The 23,646-nt window shown below is 39.4% G+C and overlaps 1 protein-coding gene across 5 annotated transcripts in view; it reads left to right on the plus strand.

The window, feature by feature from the left end:
* The window catches only part of nap1l4b (nucleosome assembly protein 1-like 4b), an 88,968-nt gene that overhangs the window by 50,399 nt on the left and 14,923 nt on the right, over window positions 1-23,646 (plus strand). For all 5 annotated transcript variants that reach the window (XM_069900890.1, XM_069900870.1, XM_069900899.1 and 2 more), the window contains exons 9-12: window positions 9,238-9,377; window positions 10,856-11,001; window positions 21,144-21,169; window positions 21,925-22,044. In XM_069900890.1, the coding sequence (XP_069756991.1) occupies window positions 9,238-9,377; window positions 10,856-11,001; window positions 21,144-21,169; window positions 21,925-22,044 (432 nt within the window). The remainder of the gene's footprint in view (window positions 1-9,237; window positions 9,378-10,855; window positions 11,002-21,143; window positions 21,170-21,924; window positions 22,045-23,646) is intronic.

The following is a 23,646-nucleotide window of genomic DNA, read 5'->3' on the forward strand; positions in this document are numbered from 1 at the left end:
TGGATCTAGGTGCATAGATCACCTCTAATGGCTTATGATCTGTGATGAGTTCAAATTCAATGCCGTATAAATATGCATGGAACCTCTCACAGGCCCATACAAGTCTGAGTGCTTCTTTCTCTGTCTGAGAGTATCTTCTTTCCACATCTGATAACGATCTGCTGGCATAGGCAATGATTCTTGGTCCTCCATCATGCATCTGGATCAACACGGCTCCTAAACCAACTGGGCTGCCATCCGTTATGACTTTGGTTGATGCCGCCTGATCGTAATATCCAAGAGTTTTTGCATCTGTCAGGCTTTGCTTCAGCGCTGTGAACGCTTTCTTCTGCTCAGATCCAAAATGAAATGGTACACGTTTCCTGGTTAGTTTCCTTAGTGGTTCTGCCACTGTAGCGAAATTAGGAATGAACTTTGCACAAAAATTGACCAATTCCAGGAAACTCCTCACCTCTGTTGCGTTCTGAGGTGCACGTGCCTCTGCAATAGCTTTCACCTTGGCCTCTGCAGGGTTTAGTCCTTCCCGTGTAAGTCTGTGTCCCATGAAGTCCATTTCTGACACACCGAACTGGCACTTGTTTCCATTCACGGAAAGGCCTGCCTCCTGTAGTCTAGATAGTACACGCCTCAACCGTTGGTCAGGCTCTTCCTTCGTTGGTGCATGGACTATGATGTCGTCAGAAATGTTGGCAACTAATGCCTTGAATCACTCGATGGATTTCATACTGGTAGATCTCCGAAGCTGCATTAATTCCAAATGATAGTCTCTTGTAACGATACAATCCACAGTGAGTCACAAATGTAGTTACATCTCGGGAACCTGGATCCAGCTCTAATTGATGATAGCCCCATTTCAGATCAATTTTTGAGAATACCTTGCTGGTAGTTAGTTCTTGAAGTATTTCCTCCACTGTTGGTATAGGGTGTCGTTCTCTAATTATAGCTTCATTGGCCATTCTCATGTCAACACATAGTCTTATGTCACCCTTTGGTTTGGGCACAATTACTACTGGACTGACCCATTGTGTTGAATGTTCCACCGGTTCAATAATGTCTTGTTCGATCAATTCTTTAATTTTGGCTTCGACTTTCCCACGAAGTCCAAACGGAGTTCGGCGCATTGGTTGTACCTTGGGTTTGACCGTTTCATCTACCGCTAGCTTCAATTGTCGACCTTTCAGCTTTCCTACTCCTTGGAAGACTGCGGGGAATTCTTGCTTCATATCCTCATATGACTGAATTGAATTGACACAAGCTCCAATATGAAATATTGCCAGGACTTGCGCTGTGCTTCTACTCAGCAATGGTTCTCCCCTCTCTTCTATGACCATAAACTCTGCTTCGGTGTACTTATCTCCAGCTTCAACAGTTGCAGTAAAACATCCAATGGTCTGCAATGGCTTGGTTGCTGTGTATGGATACAGTTTCTTGGAACACTTCTTTGAGGTACAGATGATCTTTTTCCTTTTCAACTTCTCCCATAAATGTCGATCAATCACATTACTGTCACTGCCTGAGTCGACAATGACCTGCACTGTCACTCCACCAATGATCACTGGGACCTTCTCATGATGTACTTCATTCAACGTAAATTGGTAACAACTCTGTTCCTCCTGGGTATCATCATCGTCACCGTCTATCTGGCGAATGGTATCTTTCTTTCCAGGATACTTTCCTTTCCCCCAGGCTTTGCCTTTGGAAGTTGTACTCTTCCTCTTCTGGTCTGCATTGGACTTGCTTTTGCACTTCTTTGCAAAGTGGTCCTTACCTCCACACTTTCTGCAAACTTTGCCTTTGGCAGGGCAATATGGGTCTTTTCCAAAGTGACCTCGGTTTCCACATCGATAACACTCAACATCCTGTGTCGACGTATATCTTGGCTGATTATGGCGATGTGAGAGCTTCTTAATTTGCTGGCTTGAGTTGTCTTTCAGGGTCATGGTATGAAATTGCCCTTCAACAGCCTATAATGCAGCAGCAATGGCTAAAGCATCGGCGAGTTCCAACTCACTCCCTCTTTCCAGTAGACGTCTTCTGAGTTTATCTGATCTGCAGTGCTGTACGACTTGATCCAATAATTGGTTGTCCAAATCAGCTGGCATGTAATTGCATCCAACAGCTAGCTGGCGTAGTCTCGTCACGTACTGAGCAATTGTCTGGCCATCTTCTTGTCTCATTCTTCGAAACAAATGGCGTTGAAATGTAGCATTCGGTGTCACTACATAGTGTGCATTTAATGCATCTACCGCTTTCTGGTACTCATCCTTTCTTCCAGTATTCAAAAGTGTCTTAAATGTTTCCCGAACTAAGGGTCCATCAGTGAAAAGAAGTAACGCCCTTCTCTGCGCTTTTTGTTCAACTGTACCGGTATGTAGAAATAGGCCACGACTGTCGGCATAGGATTCAAATTCTTCCAGCCATGCCTTCCACTTCACACTTACAGTGACCCGTTGGGTCAAAATGAGCAATTCCACTATGTGTTAGAAAGTCACCGTCTGCCCCAGCCATGAGGAAATATTCCAGCCCCAAAAGTACTGAGTCACAGAGAAAATTCTTATCACCTTGAAGTTGTCTGTAATCCTCTGTAATCTTGTTTAGTCTTTAATTTTCTTCAAGCTTCTTTCATCCTCGGTCGCCATTGTCACATTTGTGGCCCGAAATGTGAAGTTAATAAAACATTAAACACAAGTTTATCAGATAAACTTCTTAGTGGCTTTATTCTCCCGTTTTCCTTTGTTCTCCTGCTTGTGTTCTTATCTCTCTCTCTCATACCTCGTGACTTCCGGTATATCTCATACATATTCATTATCATGACAGTCATTTTCACAAAAGTGCAAGGAATTTGTATTTGTAAAATATGCATTTTTAACTTAGATTATTCAAATCTTACAGTGCCAGTATCTGAGCTGATGCCTGGTGGATTTGAATACAATGGTCCTTGGAATATTTTTGTCTGGAGTGAAGAGGCCACCGCCTTTCTCTCACCACACTGTCCTCATCATCCTCATATGTAGGATGGTAGTCTGTTTACCTCTGTGGGGTGAAGGTAAATATAAGCATAGAGTGGCAGTGTTGCTTGCTTTATTGTTATAAGTAAAGTGTAAGGACACAAGATGCTTTTATCAAAAAACTAAGAAACTGCAATGCTGGAAATTAAACATAAAAGGTAAATGCTGGAGATCTGCAGGTCTGGTTGGATTCATGGAGAGATAAACACTTAGCATTTCCAATCAATGAACTTTCAGCAGAACTGGTAAAGTGAGAAAAACAGTTGCAGAGGGGTGGCATAAACAAAAAGGATCTTGGAGACTAAGATTGTCCAGGTTACAAAAACATTCTTGTCCATCTAAGAAAGGTGGTGAATGCTTTTAATTATAGGGCAAAAAAAGCAATAATGGAACTGCAAAATGAAAAACAATAGTTGCTAGAATTCTTGAAATGCAAGTTATTTTGTAAACTATCAGAACAGGCTCATTTGCAATTTGGGGCTTCCTCATCTCTCAATTTTTTCTGGCTTTATTTTAATGAAGGGTTTTAGGGAGGGAAAATGATAAATGCAGATAAGATGTGGACAAGTTTTTGCAGAGAATTATTAAATGGAATTCAGAGAGATTAAATAAAAAAGGGCTGAAAAATACATGGGGAGATTTATGCAGAGCAGGGCAGGTTTTTGAGACAAAGTAAGAAGTGGCCAGAGAGTGACAAGGAACTCCAAAGAGTAAAGTAAAAGATGGCAAATAAAAGATTTGCTGTTTTTCAAAGCAGGGTGTTTTGGCGACAATAGAGTGCACAGCCAGTGGATCAAGTAGAAAGTCAGCATTGACATTTACACACAAAGGAATGGAGAGGTTAGGGCTTTTTTTTCAAATCCTATTATAACCCTCCCAGTTTTCAAATTTTATGAATCACCATGCACAACCTTCTTGGAGCCAGTTGGGAAAAAAATGTCAGGCTACAATGAATTGTATCTGGTTTTCACTGCCAGGTATTAGAATGAACCCCCATGCAACATGCCAATAAATAGATTTTGTATGTTGGAAACAAATCCATTACGAAGGTGGTGTATTTCAACATTTCTTTCGTGCAGATCTTTTTACTTATGCTTTGACTTAGACCATAGTTCATGTTACTTGGTGACACGTATAGAATCTGTTTTTCTGGTGTCATTACCGTTCTATAGAATGAATGGTGCGTTTTTTTTAAAGAAAAAGATACATCAGGCAACAGTGTCCTTAAATTATAATTTCAAGGTTGCAATCTACGTACAGAGCCATTAAACAGTCCTTGTCTTTGGGTGTTTGTTGAATAGTTGGTTCTGAACAAACAATAGAGCAAAAAAATTCTCAATTTTTGAGAAGCTTTAATATATTTATTGATGCAGATTAATAATAGAACATCATAATCATGCTTTATCATGAAACTAGAGCAATATCGCAATGCTTGATCTTGAAGCTGTATGATGCACATTTGCCACATTCAGGTCTCTTTGCAGTGTGTCATGACCATTTTCCATCTTGGGTATTTTGTATGTTCTTGCACTCTGCCTGGCTCTCCAAAGTCATTCTGGCCCTTCCCCAATGTCACTTTTTTGTGTTTCCCTGTACAACCCATTGCCCTTGCCCTCTTTCCCCCACCCCCCCCCCCCCCCACCCATCTACTTCTAATCTGTGCCCTGCCTGACAATCTCTTGATTTTACTCCTCTTATTTTCTGTCTTGTGTGACACATTCTCAATGTAAGGTAGAATATTTTATAAATGTCCTCAAGGTGGCACTGTAGTACACTTTTTGGAAGGTTCGACAATGAGCATTATTTAATAATATGCAATGTTATTCTCCTGTTCGGCTCCGAATCATGGGTCCTCTACCGGCACCACCTACGGCTCCTAGAACGCTTCCACCAGCGTTGTCTCCGCTCCATCCTCAACATCCATTGGAGCGCTCACACCCCTAACGTCGAGGTACTCGAGATGGCAGAGGTCGACAGCATCGAGTCCACGCTGCTGAAGATCCAGCTGCGCTGGATGGGTCACGTCTCCAGAATGGAGGACCATCGCCTTCCCAAGATCATATTATATGGCGAGCTCTCCACTGGCCACCGTGACAGAGGTGCACCAAAGAAAAGGTACAAGGACTGCCTAAAGAAATCTCTTGGTGCCTGCCACATTGACCACCGCCAGTGGGCTGATAACGCCTCAAACCGTGCATCTTGGCGCCTCACAGTTTGGCGGGCAGCAGCCTCCTTTGAAGAAGACCGCAGAGCCTACCTCACTGACAAAAGGCAAAGGAGGAAAAACCCAACCCCAACCAACCAATTTTCCCTTGCAACCGCTGCAATCGTGTCTGCCTGTCCCGCATCGGACTGGTCAGCCACAAACGAGCCTGCAGCTGACGTGGACTTTTTACCCCCTCCATAAATCTTCGTCCGCGAAGCCAAGCCAAAGAAAAAAGAAAGAAAGAAGAAGATGGATTCAGACCCTATTGGGTAAAAATGGGTGTGTAAATTACGTTTCAGAGAATTTGAGGGATTTCCACACACTTGAGTAAGAAGTTACAAATTGAATCCAGTAAATATAACTTCTCCTTAGTGTTTCTTAGTCATTCTTAAAATCATAGGAAATTGTGTCCCTATGGTTGAGACAGACCAATGCAACGCATTTCCATTTTGTTTCCTGTAGTAACTTCATTGTCTTGCAGCATCTCCAAGTATACTTCCAAAAGTCTTAGTTTCAGAATTCACCAGATCTTCGCACAATGAGTTTCAGATCCTACCATTGTCTGAATGGAAAATGTTTCTTGCTTCCAATCTAATTGTTTTACCAATTATCCCTTTTTTTGTTCCTTTTGCTTTTAGAAATATTCCTTTATATTTATTATTGGTATATTTTACACACACACAATCTGTACAATCTTTTCTCGTAGCTAAAATTTTCCACTATACATAAACTTCATTGTAAATCTCCCCTGCACCCACTTGTACATCTATCTTCACTGTAATTTGGCAATATGAACTATTCATGGTAGTTGTGCTGGGAATAATTGATGTCTATCTTTCTATCATCTTCCTGCTCTTGTATTCAGTGCCTCAGTAAAGAAATACCTCAGTTGGGCCTCATGTTCTCAACCTATTCTCCTTTAAGGATCTATGGATATATGCTCCAAAATATCCCTAATTTCATTAGGGCAGCAAGGTTGGCATAGCAGTTAGTGCAGTGCTTTTTACAGTGCCAGCAATTGGGACCGGGGTTAGAATCTGTATGTTTGTATGTTCTCCCCGTGTCTGCGTGGGTTTTCCCCGGGGACTCCCACTGTTCGAAATATACTGGGGGGAGTGTAGGTTAATTGGGTGGGACGAAATAGCCATTAATGTATGTCTAAATTTAAAATCTCCCTATCATTCCTTTCATTGAGTTTTCTCTTGTTCCACATAAATGCATTATCTTAGAATTCTCAAGATTTAATTTTTTTGTCACATTTATATCAAATTGGTCAGTTTGTTTCTATTATAGTTGAAACCTTGCTAATAAGCAATAGCTTTTTTTGTAAACCTTTACATAAGCATGTCACAATCCTGCAGCATTGAAACAGGAATTTTGGTCCACCATGCACTTACTGCACTAATCACATTTACCATGTACTTCGTAGCCTTTTATGTCCAGGCACTTCCAATGCTTGTCTAGATAGTTGAATGTGTGAGAGTACCTGCTTCTACCAGCTGATCAGAGAGTGCATTCCAGAGTTCAACCTCTGTGGGCTTTTTTAAAAATAAATAAATAAATGTTTTTCTAAACCTTTTACCCCTTAATGTGATCATTTTGCCATCTATTTTTAGCCACCTTCAGACTGGATAAGTTTGCTATTGTCTCCCCTATCCATTGCCCCTCATCGATTTGTATATCTCTTTGTGTGACTTAGTCTCCTAGTTGATCCATTCTCTCCTCATATTTGAAAGGCACTAGACAACATCTTTCTCTAATGAAATCATATCCTTCCCACAGTGTTGTGACCATACTGCATGTAGATGTATTAACTGTATTTTATGCCCTGGCTCCTAAACGCAAATGTGTTGCTTTCACTTCTTCTTGTGATGCCACCTTCAAGAACAGTTATTAGTCCCCTCAAAGAATTACAATTGCCATGGCTCTACCTATCTTAACTACTGATTAGTGTTATCTGATAGCCTCACTTTCAACTACACAAAATTGTCATTTGCTAACTTATTAAATGTACATCCTGCATTTGTACCCAAATGATTAATGTGTATAGCAAACAGTAAAAGTACCAGAACTGATCCCTCTGCATCTATATCCAGTTGGCCAGGTCACATGCAGTCTGAACTTCCGGATTAACTACCATACAGTACCTTGTCAATGTGGTCATTAAGTAGGACACTTAATATTTGCAGAAAGAAAAATTATTGAATTGGTCTTTCTTCTAACTTTGGGTATCCTGGTTAATATCCACCACAATGGCACAGAAAGTGCTGCAGCTTCCAGTTCAGCAAACAAGGGGTTGATTCTAACTTTTGGAGTTGACTGTTGTATTTGAGATTCCAGAGGTATTCCCATGGTGCTCAGATTTCCTTCCATGGCCCAAACATTCTAACGTAGGTTAATTAGCTACGGTAGATTACCTCTAGTGTGGGTGAGGAGTTGATGTGGTGAGAGTGGCATTCACTTAACTGGCCACATGCCTACCTCCTATTACCCCTTTATTTAACAAGAGTTGGAAGAACTGTAGACTGATGAGCCTTACATTAGTGATGGGAAAGTTAAGGAGAGGGGATTATGAGGAAAGCATCTATTGACATTTGGAAAGGCAATGTTATGTAAGGGGTAGTTAGCATGACGTTATGCATGGGAAATGTGTCTCATCACTTTTTTTTTAAAGGCCATTGATGAGAGTGGGACATTGACTATTGTATTAGGGTTTGGGTTAGCAAGGTCCTGCATGGTATGCTCGTCTGAGAGTTCAGATTGCATGTAATCCATGGTAAACTGGATATGTGAATGCAGAATTGGCTTAATGGTAGAAGACAAACAATGATAATAGAAGATAGTTATTCATATTGGAAGCTGATGGCTTGTGGTATATGGCAAGGTACAAGTTCTGGGTCATCTGTTGTCATATATACTAATGATTTGGATAGCAATGTAGTTAGCATAATTAGTTAGTGGACAATGAAGAACGTTGTATCTCGATGGAATGGAATTTGACTCGTACAGGTGTGAAATGTTGCATTTTGGCAAGTTAACTTAGTGCAATGCATGCAATATATAGAAGGGCCCCAGAGAGAGTCATAGAAAAGTGACCTTGGGATACAGGTATATAATTTCATGAAAGTGGCAAGACAGGTTGTGGGAAAGAAGTATTTGCATTCTTGCCTTCATCGTTCAGGGCATTGAGTACAGCAGGAATGTCATGTTACAACAGTACAAGATATTGGTGAGACTACCCAGCTAGAGAAAGAATGTTTTTTTTTCCAGCTGAAAAAGGTGCAGATAAAAATTCACAAAGATGTTACAAGGATTGGAACAGGGTTGGCCAATTTTTTAATGTAGACATACAGGCCATTTTGGCCAACGAGTCAGTGCTGCCCAATTAACCTACACCCTACTCAAGCGCCAAAATGGCCTGTTACCATGCTGTTGGTCTAAATTAAAAATTAAAAAGTTGTCCAGGTTGGGACTTGAGGCTGGTTATGTGACAACAGTCAGCACACGTGGGCACTTTCAGCAGAGCTCGTTGATTCATAATTCTTCAAACTGTTATCGATTTCCTTCAGAACTCCATTGGGCTAATATTAGTGTGAAAGGGGGACTGAGGAAAAAAATGTTTACCTCTTGCCTTGAACAGCTGGATTCTAAACAGATCCCAATGGGTATATGGGAAAGGAAGTGTTTATACCTCTTTTTACAGAAGATATCGCTTGAAAATCGACAAAGGGACTCTGAACCAGCAGGCTAATCCAGGATCAGCCCAGGTTTGATGGTACAGTTTCAAGTTCAACTTGCATTATACACTCTTGCTTTGCATTGGTGCTGATAGAGCTATTGACATCTCACTGTTTGTGTGAATGGATGTTGGATCTAGTTAATTGGCAAAGGAAATGGGTGTTATATTTTCATGTGACCAGCACTCGCCTTGAATTTGTTAAAGGATGAAAATGGTGAAAAATTTGCTTTTTAAGATTATTTTTGTTTTGATTTGTATCCCACTCCTGCCCCCCCCCCCCACAGAGTTTTACACTAGAATTTCACTTTGAACCAAATGATTACTTCACAAACAGTGTATTAACGAAAACCTACAAGATGAAGTCTGAACCAGATGAGACCGATCCTTTCTCCTTTGAGGGCCCAGAGATAGTTGACTTTGTAGGGTGAGTGCAAGTTATAATTGGCTTGACATTTTATTTCGACTTTAATTTTGGCACCTATGACCTTGACTTGAAATAGACAGTCGATGCAGTAGAGTTAATTAAAAATCGAAACAGAACAAGCAGCAGATTTCTGTTTCATTTTTACCATGTCTTGATATTACAAAATCTAACCAACCCTATTCTTTGCAATTTGCTTTCACCTGCACTCATGTACCAATTTCTTTGAAAGGTTAACAAGCTACTGAATTTTCTTCTTTTCCTACTGTTTGAATTAAAAACATTTGCATTCTGCTAAAATTTTAATATAATTATACTCTTAAAATTAAGCCAAATGCAAAATTAATATTGCATGAGTAATGTGCCAAATTTCATCTTTCTGTTCTCAAATCTATCCAAGTCAAGTGGATTTCTTGGTCTTTGCACTGTTCGTAACCTACTGCTTGTCTGTTGTCTTGCATCAGGTTCCATTCCAGTGCTACATTAATCCTGGCACAATGTAGGTTCATGCTACCTCTGACCTCTACAGAGTTAGGAACTTGATTTTGCCACAAAGGGAAACTGCAGTTGTAATTTGTCATTATTTCTAAAACCTAGGAGCTGGAGGGGTTTAAATTTATGAAGTAATACTTAAAATTAACATGCATTACATTTGAACCATAATTATAATTATGTTCAAGCTTGAATTCATTTGAAACATTAGAATAAAACAAAAATAGGAGTACAAGTTACATACTTGTTAAGTGTATGTGGCCAGGAACACTATAGACCAGTGATTCTCAACCTTTTTCTCTCCACTCACATACCACTTTAAGTATTCCCTATGCTATTGGTGCTCTGTGATTAGTAAAGGATTGCTTAAGGAGGTATGTGGGTGGAAAGAAAAAGTTTGAAAACCACTGTTTTAATTGTACTTGATTGACTCATAATTCCTAAAGGAAATGAGCCAATGACAGTTTTTCGCAAGCAAATTATTTCACTAACAATTGGGTCTAGAGCAGTGATTCTCAACCTTCCCTTCCCACTCACGTACCACCTTAAGCAATCCCTTACTAACCACAGAGCACCAATGACATAGGGATTACTTAGTGGTATTTGGTGAGGTCAACAAAGGTTAAGAACCACTGCTATAGGGCATAGTCTGCAAGACAGATTGATTTTTTTTCTTGTGGATTTTAGCTTTAGGTTATGTTCTATGGCTGTATCTTTAAACCAAGTATTGTTTGCCAAGTATGAAGGTGAAACTGGACTCATTTCAGATACATTATGTAGACAGAAAATCAAATCTGGTTTGCTAAAATACTTATGTAGATTTACCATACATTTCCCTCTGTTGCCTTTAATGCATTGGTTTTGAATGTTAAGAGAATGAATCATGGATACATTTAAATATAATTGGGTCTGGTCCCCAGAGCTGCTGAATTAATTGCTGTCAATTCTGTGTCATCTTCGAATAAGACGAATCATTACTCTCTTAACAGGTGTACTATTGACTGGAAGAAAGGAAAGAATGTAACTGTGAAAAATATTAAAAAGAAACAAAAGCACAAAGGGAGAGGGACTGTGCGAATCATCACCAAACAAGTACCCAATGATTCCTTCTTCAATTTCTTTAATCCAGTAAAAGGTAAGGGATGTTGTAATTGTGAGTCTAGTTTTTTTTTAAAATTTTAATAGAATTGAAACAAACTGCACGTTCAGATTCAAGAACAATTTATTTCCAACAGCTATCAGACTCTTGAACTTCCCTCTTTGGTGCACTATTGCGAGTAACTTCTTTGCACTTGGATTACGGTGAATATTTATGATCTACTTTGTATCTTCACTAATTCTTTTAATTTAATTTGATTTGTTTACTATTATAGTTTTTCTTTAAGTACCTGTTGAACTGCAGCAAGTAAGAATTTTGGTCATTTGTACATTGTACAATGTGTATGACAATAAACTCAGCATTATTGTTACATGTGCAAGTTCATGTTTAAGAAAACAGGCATTTTTGCAGCAAACAAAATTTTAAAATTACATATATTGGAAATTGGCAAGTAACCCTTTGGACCAGCTATTTTTAATCTTTCATCTTAAATACTCGAGATGGGTCTATAAGTAAACCTTCAGTATTGAAGTTCAGTACATGGTTGGGTATAAAACTAGTCTCAGAATTCCAGGACACGGAGTATATTCACTTGTTGGTAGTCCCAGAAAACTGGGACATAAGAGTCCAAATGGTTAAAACAGAGTGCTGGAAACATTCAACGGGTCAGGTAACAACTTTGGAGAGAAAAACTGGAGTTGTTTCTGCTCAAATAAACCCTTTGTCAGAGCTAACAAAGGGAAAAACTTAAATTGCTGGTACAATGGGAATTGTCAGTAAAAGGGAAAACTCTGCATGCCAAACTGCATGAGTTTTTCAAGCTTTGCTGGGACCAAGGAAAATCTGCCTCAGGACCTTCGTGATGCCATCATCATCATCACCCTGTACAAAAACAAAGGCGAGAAATCAGACTGCTCAAACTACAGGGGAATCACGCTGCTCTCCATTGCAGGCAAAATCTTCGCTAGGATTCTCCTAAATACAATAATACCTAGTGTCGCCGAGAATATTCTCCCAGAATCACAGTGCGGCTTTCGCGCAAACAGAGGAACTACTGACGTGGTCTTTGCCCTCAGACGGCTCCAAGAAAAGTGCAGAGAACAAAACATAGGACTCTACATCACCTTTGTTGACCTCACCAAAGCCTTCGACACCGTGAGCAGGAAAGGGCTTTAGCAAATACTAGAGCGCGTCGGATGCCCCCAAAAATTCCTCAACATGGTTATCCAACTGCACGAAAACCAACAAGGTCGGGTCAGATACAGCAATGAGCTCTCTGAACCTTCTCCATTAACAATGGCGTGAAGCAAGGCTGCGTTCTCGCACCAGCCCTCTTTTCAATCTTCTTCAGCATGATGCTGAACCAAGCCATGAAAGACCTCAACAATGAAGATGCTGTTTACATCTGGTACCGCACAGATGGCAGTCTCTTCAATCTGAGGCGCCTGCAAGCTCACACCAAGACACAAGAGCAACTTGTCTGTGAACTATTCTTTGCAGACGATGCCGCTTTAGTGCCCATTCAGAGCCAGCTCTTCAGCGCTTGACGTCCTGTTTTGCGGAAACTGCCAAAATGTTTGGCCTGGAAGTCAGCCTGAAGAAAACTGAGGTCCTCCATCAGCCAGCTCCCCACCATGACTACCAGCCCCCCCACATCTCCATCGGGCACACAAAACTCAAAACGGTCAACCAGTTTACCTCTCGGCTGCACCATTTCATCAGATGCAAGGATCGACAACGAGATAGACAACAGACTCGCCAAGGCAAATAGCGCCTTTGGAAGACTACACAAAAGAGTCTGGAAAAACAACCAACTGAAAAACCTTACAAAGATGAGCGTATACAGAGCCGTTGTCATACCCACACTCCTGTTCGACTCCGAATCATGGGTCCTCTACCGGCATCACCTACGGCTCCTAGAACGCTTCCATCAGCGCTGTCTCCACTCCATCCTCAACATTCATTGGAGCGACTTCATCCCTAACATCGAAGTACTCGAGATAGCAGAGGCCGACAGCATCGAATCCACGCTGTTGAAGATCAAACTGCGCTGGGTAGGTCACATCTCCAGAATGGAGGACCATCGCCTTCCCAAGATCGTGTTATATGGCGAGCTCTCCACTGGCCATTGTGTCAGAGGTGCACCAAAGAAGAGGTACAAGGACTGCCTAAAGAAATCTCTTGGTGCCTGCCACATTGACCACCGCCAGTGGGCTGATATCGCATCAAACCGTGCATCTTGGCGCCTCACAGTTCGGCGGGCAGCAACCTTCTTTGAAGAAGACCGCAGAGCCCACCTCACTGACAAAAGACAAAGGAGGAAAAACCCAACACCCAACCCCAACCCACCAATTTTCCCCTGCAACCACTGCAACCGTGTCTGCCTGTCCCGCATCGGACTTGTCAGCCACAAACGAGCCTGCAGCTGACGTGGACATTTACCCCTCCATAAATCTTCGTCCGCGAAGCCAAGCCAAAGAAAGAACATTGTGGGCAAGTCCAACTGGTTAATGGTGGCAGCAACATGAACATAGCAATCTTAGGAACAAAAAAATGATAAAATATTGGCATGTTTGCAGATCAGGCTGTGGTAATAGAGAACCAATTACATCAATGGGTGACTAGCCTGAAGTTGTAGATTAGATACTGAATCCAGAGCATTGCAATGTAGATTATATTGAATGCATTAAAATTTTGTTTTAAAATGTTGATCTTAATACTTCTGGAAATTGATGGAAAGTTTTGTTGATAGAAAATTACACAGGGTTAATTGGCTTTTTCTGGAATTTATCTTACAGAATTCAATTTTAAGTTATCTCTGGGTTATATAAAGTCTTTTGGAAAACAACAGTTGAAGTTGACATGACCTGTCAACTTCTGACTGAATGAAATAATCTTTAAAGGCATAAAAGTTGCTTGGTACCATGAATTATGAATTGTACCATGTCCAGTAGAATTTGTAAATCTACCTGATGATCATCATTGAAACAAATACTCTTATCATTTGTTTCAATTCTTTGCGAGTTTTCATCAATAACTTAGTTGAGAAGACAGCTTTTTTTTTAATAAGTTTTGCTTCTGTCGCAGTTTGTAAACATGCCTTTCATTTTTGTAATTGAATTCCTCATAGAGGAATAACCTAAGTTAAATGCATCATGTTCATTTTTTACCCATCATAAAGCTCAATTTTGCATTATATATGATGCCCATAAAAGCACAATGTAAATGGAGTGACAAGTTTGGCTATTCACAGCATATGTACAAAAAAAATTAATCTCAGCACATAATACACACAAAGAAAAAGGCCAAAAAATATTGTGAATAAGAAATGTTCTAGTTCAAGGGAATAAGTGCTTATAACAGACATGCTTTATGTATTGGGTTAAACAGCAGCTAAACTCTTGTATAGGTAAGGAGGTTGAGAACGGGAGAGGTGTCAACTCTTAATTATTAGATGTCATGACCAAGTTGGAGTGAAGGGCTTGTTTCCACCCTGTATGACTCCAGTACTTAAGTACAGAAGGTTGAATAGAAAAGCATCGAAAATCAGCAGTGGATTTGGAATATTTTCTTTTAAGATCGAAAAAGAGAAACTAAAGAATGGCAGTCAGTAATTTTTAAGATTTGATTTCTGGATGAATTGCATTAAAAGTGATGATTGTATTTATGGGTTAAATTTGACACTGTTGAAGACCAGTTTAATTAATTGGGTTGAGATGGCAGTTAACTTGTCAAAATATTGTGACAAAAAGAAATTGTGGATCTCCCACAATAGCAGTTCAGGATGAGCTATTGGGAAAGCTGTGTGGAATCTGTTGTCGTGGTGAAAAGAATGGTTTGAGGGATGGGAGTTCCATTGAATTAGCAGATGCAAAATAGTTGTTTAAAAAAAATTTTTTTTTTTAAAAACTACAGATGTTGGAAATCTGAAATTAAAACTAAATGCTGATAAAGTATTCTGGACCTGAAATGCTATTTGTTTATAATGAGCACAAGAAAGTAAATGCAATAATTCACAAATTATTTTGAGGTATCTCACTCAGTTTTTCTGTGTTTATATTTTTAAAAAATTGCTAACATCACTGGTATTTTGAGTATGAACCGAGGCCATTGGTACAACTACTACTGTAGAATAAAAGGGACTTTCCATCACTTTGTCCTTCTCTTGAAATTAGGAATACTAAATCAGATTTCCCAAGAAAGAGAGCTCTTTTGTTCATAATCGCTAGCTGTTGATTCTTTGTGCTTACTGCTAGAAAGACTTTATTAAAAGTGCACCTATTGAAAGATCAATGTTTGTGTTTTGTGGAATTAAAAATATGAAATACCAAATAGTGTCCTTTATTGGATCCTAAAATGTTTAGTTACTGGATTTAGATTGTCCGTGGTGAATCATCACCAGAATCCATTTGCCCTTGCGTTCTCCCACTTACCATTTAAAAGATGCTCTCTACTTATCTGATAACTTCTCAAATTTCTTAACTGCTACAGTGCCAGAAAATAGAATTGAGCTCAGTATTCTGGGAATGATAACTTAAAATGGTGTATACAGGAGTTGACTCTAAATTGTGTGATTTCTTCATTCTGAGTCGTCTTTAAAAAAAATCTACAGTGAATTTGTTTACTGGTGGTAAACAAAATAATTACACGATTTAGTGGGGGAAAATTAATGGTATTATATGTTCACATGCACAACTGGCTGCAGAGTGTATTGTTCACTGATAACTTCATTTTGCAGTGGAACAAAATTGGTAGAGCAGATTGACAACTGTATATGTTTAATTTCTTGAAATGTGCCATTCCTCTTTTACCAGCTTAATCCAAATGTTGTATCTAGTTTGCCCAAGCTCGGAAGATAATTTGCTTTCTATTTGACCACTTCAAAATGATACAATTTATATGACCATGATTTATTTATCGATCAAAGATTTGAGTTTAATTGAATCAATGTGGGTAATTCTAAATTACAAGCAATTTGAAGATATTGATGCATAATGGAAATTGTGTTGAAATACATTACTGTCCTCACAGTAGGTTCTTCAGCATGGGTGGAATTTGACCTTGTCCGCTGGCTGAAATGTCAGATAAGCGTGCGGCCACCTGGAATCCAGTTTAAATGGAATATTTCTATTGGTGCTGTTTTTGTAAAATGCTGACAATTCTGCTTCTCCCACTGAAGTTGCTTGACCCACACATTCTCCAGCAGATTATTTTGTGTGCCAGACTCCAGCATTTGAGTCTCTTGTATATCTCCAAGACTCTGTCTATGATCAGAATAATATTTTTAAAAGATGAAGTTCAAGAGTGTTAGCCAAAACTATCTTGCATAAACATTAAAATTAGTTGACTTGAATAGTGCAAGGGTTCAGTCGAGTGATGTGAAATTCCCCTTGAGACAGCAATGAACTAGTGAAATTCCCCTTGAGACAGCAAAGAACTAGGTTGAATTGACTTAAGAAATCTTTTGCATGGCATTCTCACCATTTTAACCTACAGGAAGATCATTGTGGAAAGAAACTGAACACTGGCGCAAAATCTGTACCTACAGAATTCCAGACTACTCTAGACAACACAATAAATTTTAAAGGATTTACCTTTTCCACAGCTCAATCCTATCATTTCAGTTATTCATTTTTCATCTACTGAAATGATAAGTGTCATGGTGTAAACTTAGGCATTCTATAAAATGTGACTAAAGAAATATTAAATGAAGAAAGAGAATTTGGTTAGTAAAAGCCCAAGAATAATATCAATGACAGGAAGACCAAGAAAGAGACAGGTCTGTTTGATGTGCAGATAACCTGCTGCTCTATTGTCATCAATTTTTGTCCTACTATAATGTTTTAATTTAGAATCACCAGTCTAAAAGCAATATTGTGAAACTCCATGAGTAACTGGAAACTTTTGAAGAACCAGTTGCATTATACAAAAGTGGCTATGTGTAAACACTTGAATTCCTCCTATTGTAAGTTTTTTTTAAAAAAGGAATACTCATATTTGTTTAATTCAAAACTTGTTGGTAATGAATGCATTCAGGTTGAAAGAAATCAGGTTAATTCTTAGCAATAATGCTGAGTGATATAAAGTAAAAACACAATGCTGGAGAAGCTTAACAGGTCAAACAGTGTGGTAAAAATACATTAACGATGTTTTGGACTTGATCACTTCATCAAGGTATGAGAAAATGCAGGCAAGTGTCCAAACAAATGGGGGGAGGAGAGAGGTAAAGGCAGGAGATGATAGGTGGAGAGAGGAGGCAGGGTACAGCAGCAATAAGGGAGAGGAGGGAAGGAAGGCTGGGTGAATAAGGGGAAGGGAGAGGAGAACTAGAAAGATTGGATAGGGGGAGGGGAAAGAAAAGCCGAGAAAGTTTAGCAGAAAGCAGAGAAGTCAATGTTAAGGCCATCTGGCTGGAAAGTGTCCAGACAGAAAATAAGATGGGTGTTGCTGCAATCTGCAGGTGGTCAGGGTGGGATAGTACATAAGATCTTGAACAGACATGTGGGCTTGGGAGTGTTACTTAGAACTGAAAGGAAGACTCAAGCTAGAAACATTAGTTATGTATTTTAACCTGTGCTACATAAAGAACACTGACCTGCTGAACTTCCCCAGGATTTTGTTTTTAATTCAATCAATTCGATTTTGTGCTTCACTTCCGAGTGATATAAAAAAAGTGCAGTTTTTGGCTTGAACAATCTCCATGCCCTTTTTCTGCTTTCCAAACAATACATGAAGCATCAAATGTACTTAAAGGGATGCAATTTTTTTCAGATCCAACAGATTTGGTCTATTCCCATAAAATCATTATGGAATCTCATCCACCAAAAAAAAAGAATAAATTTGAATAATATTGCCACTTTACACTTTTAATGACCCCTCCTTAATAACGTGTTTTCCTCTAGTCGTTAGCTTTCATGTCCTCTAATGAATGTTAGAAGTCTTGGCAACAAGAATTATTCAGATTCAAATGGAATTTGATCAGCCAAGCCTTCTGTGCAACTGATGGAAAGGAATGTAATCAGCTCAAAGTTCATGTGAGAAATAGGTAATGGGTGTGGATGTTTAACATTCCTCTAATTACACCAATGATAAAATTGTTAGCCAACAGGAAGCAGCAGTACCTTACTCCTGACATCGACTTGGTGGAAACCATGATAATCATGATTTATTGGCTGGAGCAAGCATCAGCATGGTTCAGTTTTGAGGTTATACATTAAGAGATTTGATTCTGATTAAAGAATGTGTTAGCAGATTGGATGAAGCAGTTTCACTATTGCTTTTGAAAGCTTTTTATCACATTCCTAAAATCTTAATTACAGGAACTCATGTAAAAGCTCAGCTTTGAAGCATTTAAAATTAGATGTGCTCAGGTTCAAAGAGTAGTTGAAATCATTGATCTTTAATGCCATTAAGGAAAAGAATTATCAAATTTTACCACAACCATCAAACAAACACCTTTGGACTAACTGTCAGACTGATGTGCACACAGTAAAATTTGTACAGTGCATTTTAACATGTGCATGGTGACATTCAACAATACTATTAGCTAAATGATGGACAAAGAAAAATGAATAAATAGCCATGACCACCTGGTCAAGCAATATCCTGCAGTGGATTTGAAATTACATTAATGTGTATACCAGATGATTGTGTCTGCATTTCTACCACTCTTGGGCAGACGTAAGCAAAGTCAATTTATGCAGCACAGCGAAGTAAAATAGTTTTAAAAGTACCTCTATTAACTGTTACTTTTGAAGGCCTAGTAGGTTAATGATGCTGGGCTACATTGCCTCTGGCAATTGGTCAAGCTGCCAGATATTTGGTCAGTTTTGCACTAGATTCACTTTCATGATTTGTTATTTTGCAAAGCATTATATGATAGAAAAAGCTTAATTTGAATGTGTTTATTCTTGACAAACCAATAGTTTTCTAAACATTTTGCACCTTTCTCAATTTGTAAAATACTGAAATTGGTGTGTGGGAGGTGGTCCAATTTCAGTATTTTCCAAATTGATAATGCTGAAATATCTGAGCACAGTTACCTGCTTTGGCAATGCGGGTTTTATCAGGATAGTATTGTCACGGCAAAGTCCTCCTCAGCGACAAGATCTCCATCCTCAACCGATGGTCAGAACACTTCCAATCTCTTTTCAGTGCCAACCGCTCAGTCCAAGATTCCGCCCTGTTCCAGCTCCTTCAACAGCCCCTAAGGCTAGAGCTGGATGAGGTCCTCACCCGGGAAGAGACATATAAGGCAATTGAACAACTGAAAAGTGGCAAAGCAGCAGGTATGGATGGAATCCCCCCCAGAGGTCTGGAAGGCTGGCGGCAAAACTCTCCATGTCAAACTGCATGAGTTTTTCAAGCTTTGTTGGGACCAAGGAAAACTGCCTCAGGACCTTCGTGATGCCACCATCATCACCCTGTACAAAAACAAAGGCGAGAAATCAGACTGCTCAAACTACAGGGGAATCACGCTGCTCTCCATTGCAGGCAAAATCTTCGCTAGGATTCTCCTAAATACAATAATACCTAGTGTCGCCGAGAATATTCTCCCAGAATCACAGTGCGGCTTTTGCGCAAACAGAGGAACTACTGACATGGTCTTTGCCCTCAGACAGCTCCAAGAAAAGTGCAGAGAACAAAACAAAGGACTCTACATCACCTTTGTTGACCTCACCAAAGCCTTCGACACCGTGAGCAGGAAAGGGCTTTGGCAAATACTAGAGCGCATCGGATGTCCCCCAAAGTTCCTCAACATGATTATCCAACTGCACGTAAACCAACAAGGTCGGGTCAGATACAGCAATGAGCTCTCTGAACCCTTTTCCATTAACAATGGCGTGAAGCAAGGCTGTGTTCTCGCACTAACCCTCTTTTCAATCTTCTTCAGCATGATGCTGAACCAAGCCATGAAAGACCTCAACAATGAAGACGCTGTATACATCCGGTACCGCACGGATGGCAGTCTCTTCAATCTGAGGCGCCTGCAAGCTCACACCAAGACACAAGAGAAACTTGTCCGTGAACTACTCTTTGCAGACGATGCCGCTTTAGTTGCCCATTCAGAGCCAGCTCTTCAGCGCTTGACGTCCTGTTTTGCGGAAACTGCCAAAATGTTTGGCCTGGAAGTCAGCCTGAAGAAAACTGAGGTCCTCCATCAGCCAGCTCCCCACCATGACTACCAGCCCCCCCACATCTCCATCGGGCACACAAAACTCAAAACGGTCAACCAGTTTACCTATCTCGGCTGCACCATTTCATCAGATGCAAGGATCGACAACGAGATAGACAACAGACTTGCCAAGGCAAATAGCACCTTTGGAAGACTACATAAAAGAGTCTGGAAAAACAACCAACTGAAAAACCTCACAAAGATAAGTGTATACAGAGCCGTTGTCATACCCACACCCTGTTCGGCTCCGAATCATGGGTCCTCTACCGGCATCACCTACGGCTCCTAGAACGCTTCCACCAGCGTTGTCTCCGCTCCATCCTCAACATTTATTGGAGCGCTTTCATCCCTAACGCCGAAGTACTCGAGATGGCAGAGGTCGACAGCATCGAGTCCACCCTGCTGAAGACCCAGCTGCGCTGGGTGGGTCACGTCTCCAGAATGGAGGACCATCACCTTCCCAAGATCGTGTTATATGGCGAGCTCTCCACTGGCCACCGTGACAGAGGTGCACCAAAGAAAAGGTACAAGGACTGCCTAAAGAAATCTCTTGGTGCCTGCCACATTGACCACTGCCAGTGGGCTGATATCGCCTCAAACCGTGCATCTTGGCGCCTCACAGTTCGGCGGGCAGCAACCTCCTTTGAAGAAGACCGCAGAGCCCACCTCACTGACAAAAGGCAAAGGAGTAAAAACCCAACACCCAACCCCAACCAACCAATTTTCCCCTGCAACCGCTGCAACCGTGTCTGCCTGTCCCGCATCGTACTTGTCAGCCACAAACGAGCCTGCAGCTGACGTGGACATTTACCCCCTCCATAAATCTTCGTCCGCGAAGCCAAGCCAAAGATTGTCACTAGCTGATATTTTTAAAATCTTTGTTAAAATTGTTATTTTACGTCGCATTGCTTAGAACACTTCCCATCTCCTCACTCCCATCCACCCAACCTGCCCCCAAGAAATCTGCCATCAAAACTGATTTTTTTTATTTTTTTATTTTCAGTTTCTGGACATGGTGAGGAAGAAATGGTAAGTGCTCTCATGAGGAGAAAGGAATTAGTACTGTGCATTCCAATTAAATTTCAACAGTATTATGCAGGCATTTTCTTATTGTATTTATGTGATAACTTTCAATGGTTCATACGCACCCTGTAGTTGATTCTGAAAGGTTTTAGCAAACACACCTTTTTTCAAGTGGCATCTCAAGATGGGTAGCAAATGCTGTCCTTATGATTAATGCAGAGGTTTTGAAAAACTTTTTTTTAAAAAAAATCTTCCAGTCTTCAATCAACAGAATGTTTATGAAATGCTGTGAACATGCTGCTGTTAACTTTTCTATTGTCCTTTACCTGGGGGTCTTATAACAATGCCCCTGAGACAATAAAGTAAGTGTTGTTGAAGGTGAAATTATATTTCTACATATTTATTAACCTGGCGTGTACCACTTTTATTAATGGAAGTGACAAAGTTTGTCTCAAACTTTATTTCATTGCTTTAGTTTTATGGGAATATATGGTTTCTGCACAAATATATATTTCAGCTACATTTAAATAAAATTAAAGAATTCTAACCTTGGATATGATCTCCATTAATGAAATTGATATACCTTTCTGTGTCCATGTTAACAGGTCCTAGCTTAGCCAACAAACGGATTTTCTATATGATTTACCATAAATGAAGAGTTTGTCTGATTGACAATACTAATATTGCTACAAAAAGATTATTAAATATATTGCATGGATTAGCATGCAAGTATAGTTATTGAGCGGGTTTTGTTTTTCTAGGATGAAGATTCAGAATTTAATTTGGCCACCGATTTTGAAATTGGGCACTTTTTCCGTGAACGGATAGTCCCTCGAGCAGTTCTGTATTTCACTGGAGAAGCTATAGATGATGATGAAGATGTAAGTATATTTTCAATGTAATTTTTACAATCTTTTGAAACAGGAAATAGTCAAGAAATAATTGAGCCTTGAATTTCTTAGGTAAAACCAAGGTTGTTCAGGAACTAAGAAACTGAGTAAGTACTTGGTGTTCATGATGAATTTGCAACTCAAAAAAATTAATGCAACAATTCTGTTTTTCAATGTGGAGGAATAATTTAATATCTTTCCAAAATCCTTGCATGAATACTGAAATTATGATTTTTGTTGTTTCAGTGAAATTGGCAGGCATTATTTTAATCAAGAGCTTCCAACAAATCATTGAATTAATTGGATAGGGAATAGATACTTTCTGTAGACTGTTTAGACAATGACACTTGTAAAAATGTTTTTAATTGTTGCTAGATAAAATGCAACTTTAGAGTAAATTTTAGTGTACCATTTTTCAGGTCTTGCAACTTCATTTTTAGGTTCGGTGACCTGAACATAGTGGCACCCATGTGTGCTCTTTATTAATCACCTTGTAATTAAGGTTTAAGATGAAATATTCATGGACTATGTTTTAGCACACTAAAATAGCAAGATAATTCCAAGGAAAAAAAGTCATTAGAAAGTATTGCTGGAATACTTAGTGGACAAATGGTAAGGACTAAGTCTTGAAAGTGGAGAGCTTTGCATGAGAAGTCAGAAGATAGGAAGCTGCTTCTTCTACCACTGCTGACATCAGATCACTTGTTGTAAACTTGTAAATGCTTTTTTATTGTTTTTTGTTTTGATGGTTTAGTTTTTTGGGCACAATATTAACTAGAATGTGGGAGAATAGTTATGTAAGGCAGAGTAGAAACAAATGCTGTGAGAATGTGAACAAGGAGAATCTGAAGCCGAGGAGCACAGTCGTCAATTCCTTGGAGCACTAGTCACACGAATGCGTCCAAGAGTACGTTGAGAATTATTAGACCTAGACTTGAAAATCATTATCCTGTCCTTGTAAATTGAGCCCTGGTCATATTTGGTAACTCAATATAAATTCTATCTTTTCTTTAGGTACTTCAGAGAAAATAATTCTGAGACTTTACCTGTTAACATTTATAGTTTGTTGCTATCTTAAATTCAGCTTAAATCATTTTCCTTTGTGGACTGTTTATGTTCATTTTGTAGATTCTAATATCCAATTGTTATTTTCTGCATCAGTAATTCTGTTAACTTGAGCATGTTGTTGGATGGAATATTACATCTTGAATAGTGGTTATGGCTCTTTAAAAATTATCTGATACCCTTTATATTGCTGTTCACAATTTTCTTTGCCATCAATCCAGAACAGTAGATTATTTCCACTATATAACTTTGTTCTGTCTGAAGGAAACAATTTTCAGTGACTATGGAAAAATTGTCAGTAGTATCAAATCTTGATCCATTGAATTTTAAAAAAGCAGGAGTCTCTACTAACAATACGCTCATATTCACTGTGATTAAGCTGGCTGCCAGTTTGCAGCACTGGACGTTGAGTTATTTTTGTTCTACTTGAATCTTTTGCAATGATTAATAAATCTATTACACATAAAATTGGCAATTAACAGGGTAAACAAAAATTTTATAAAATACATTGTCATATATAAATAATGC

Source organism: Narcine bancroftii, chromosome 1 (assembly GCF_036971445.1).
Source record: "Narcine bancroftii isolate sNarBan1 chromosome 1, sNarBan1.hap1, whole genome shotgun sequence".
Classification (NCBI taxonomy): domain Eukaryota; kingdom Metazoa; phylum Chordata; class Chondrichthyes; order Torpediniformes; family Narcinidae; genus Narcine; species Narcine bancroftii.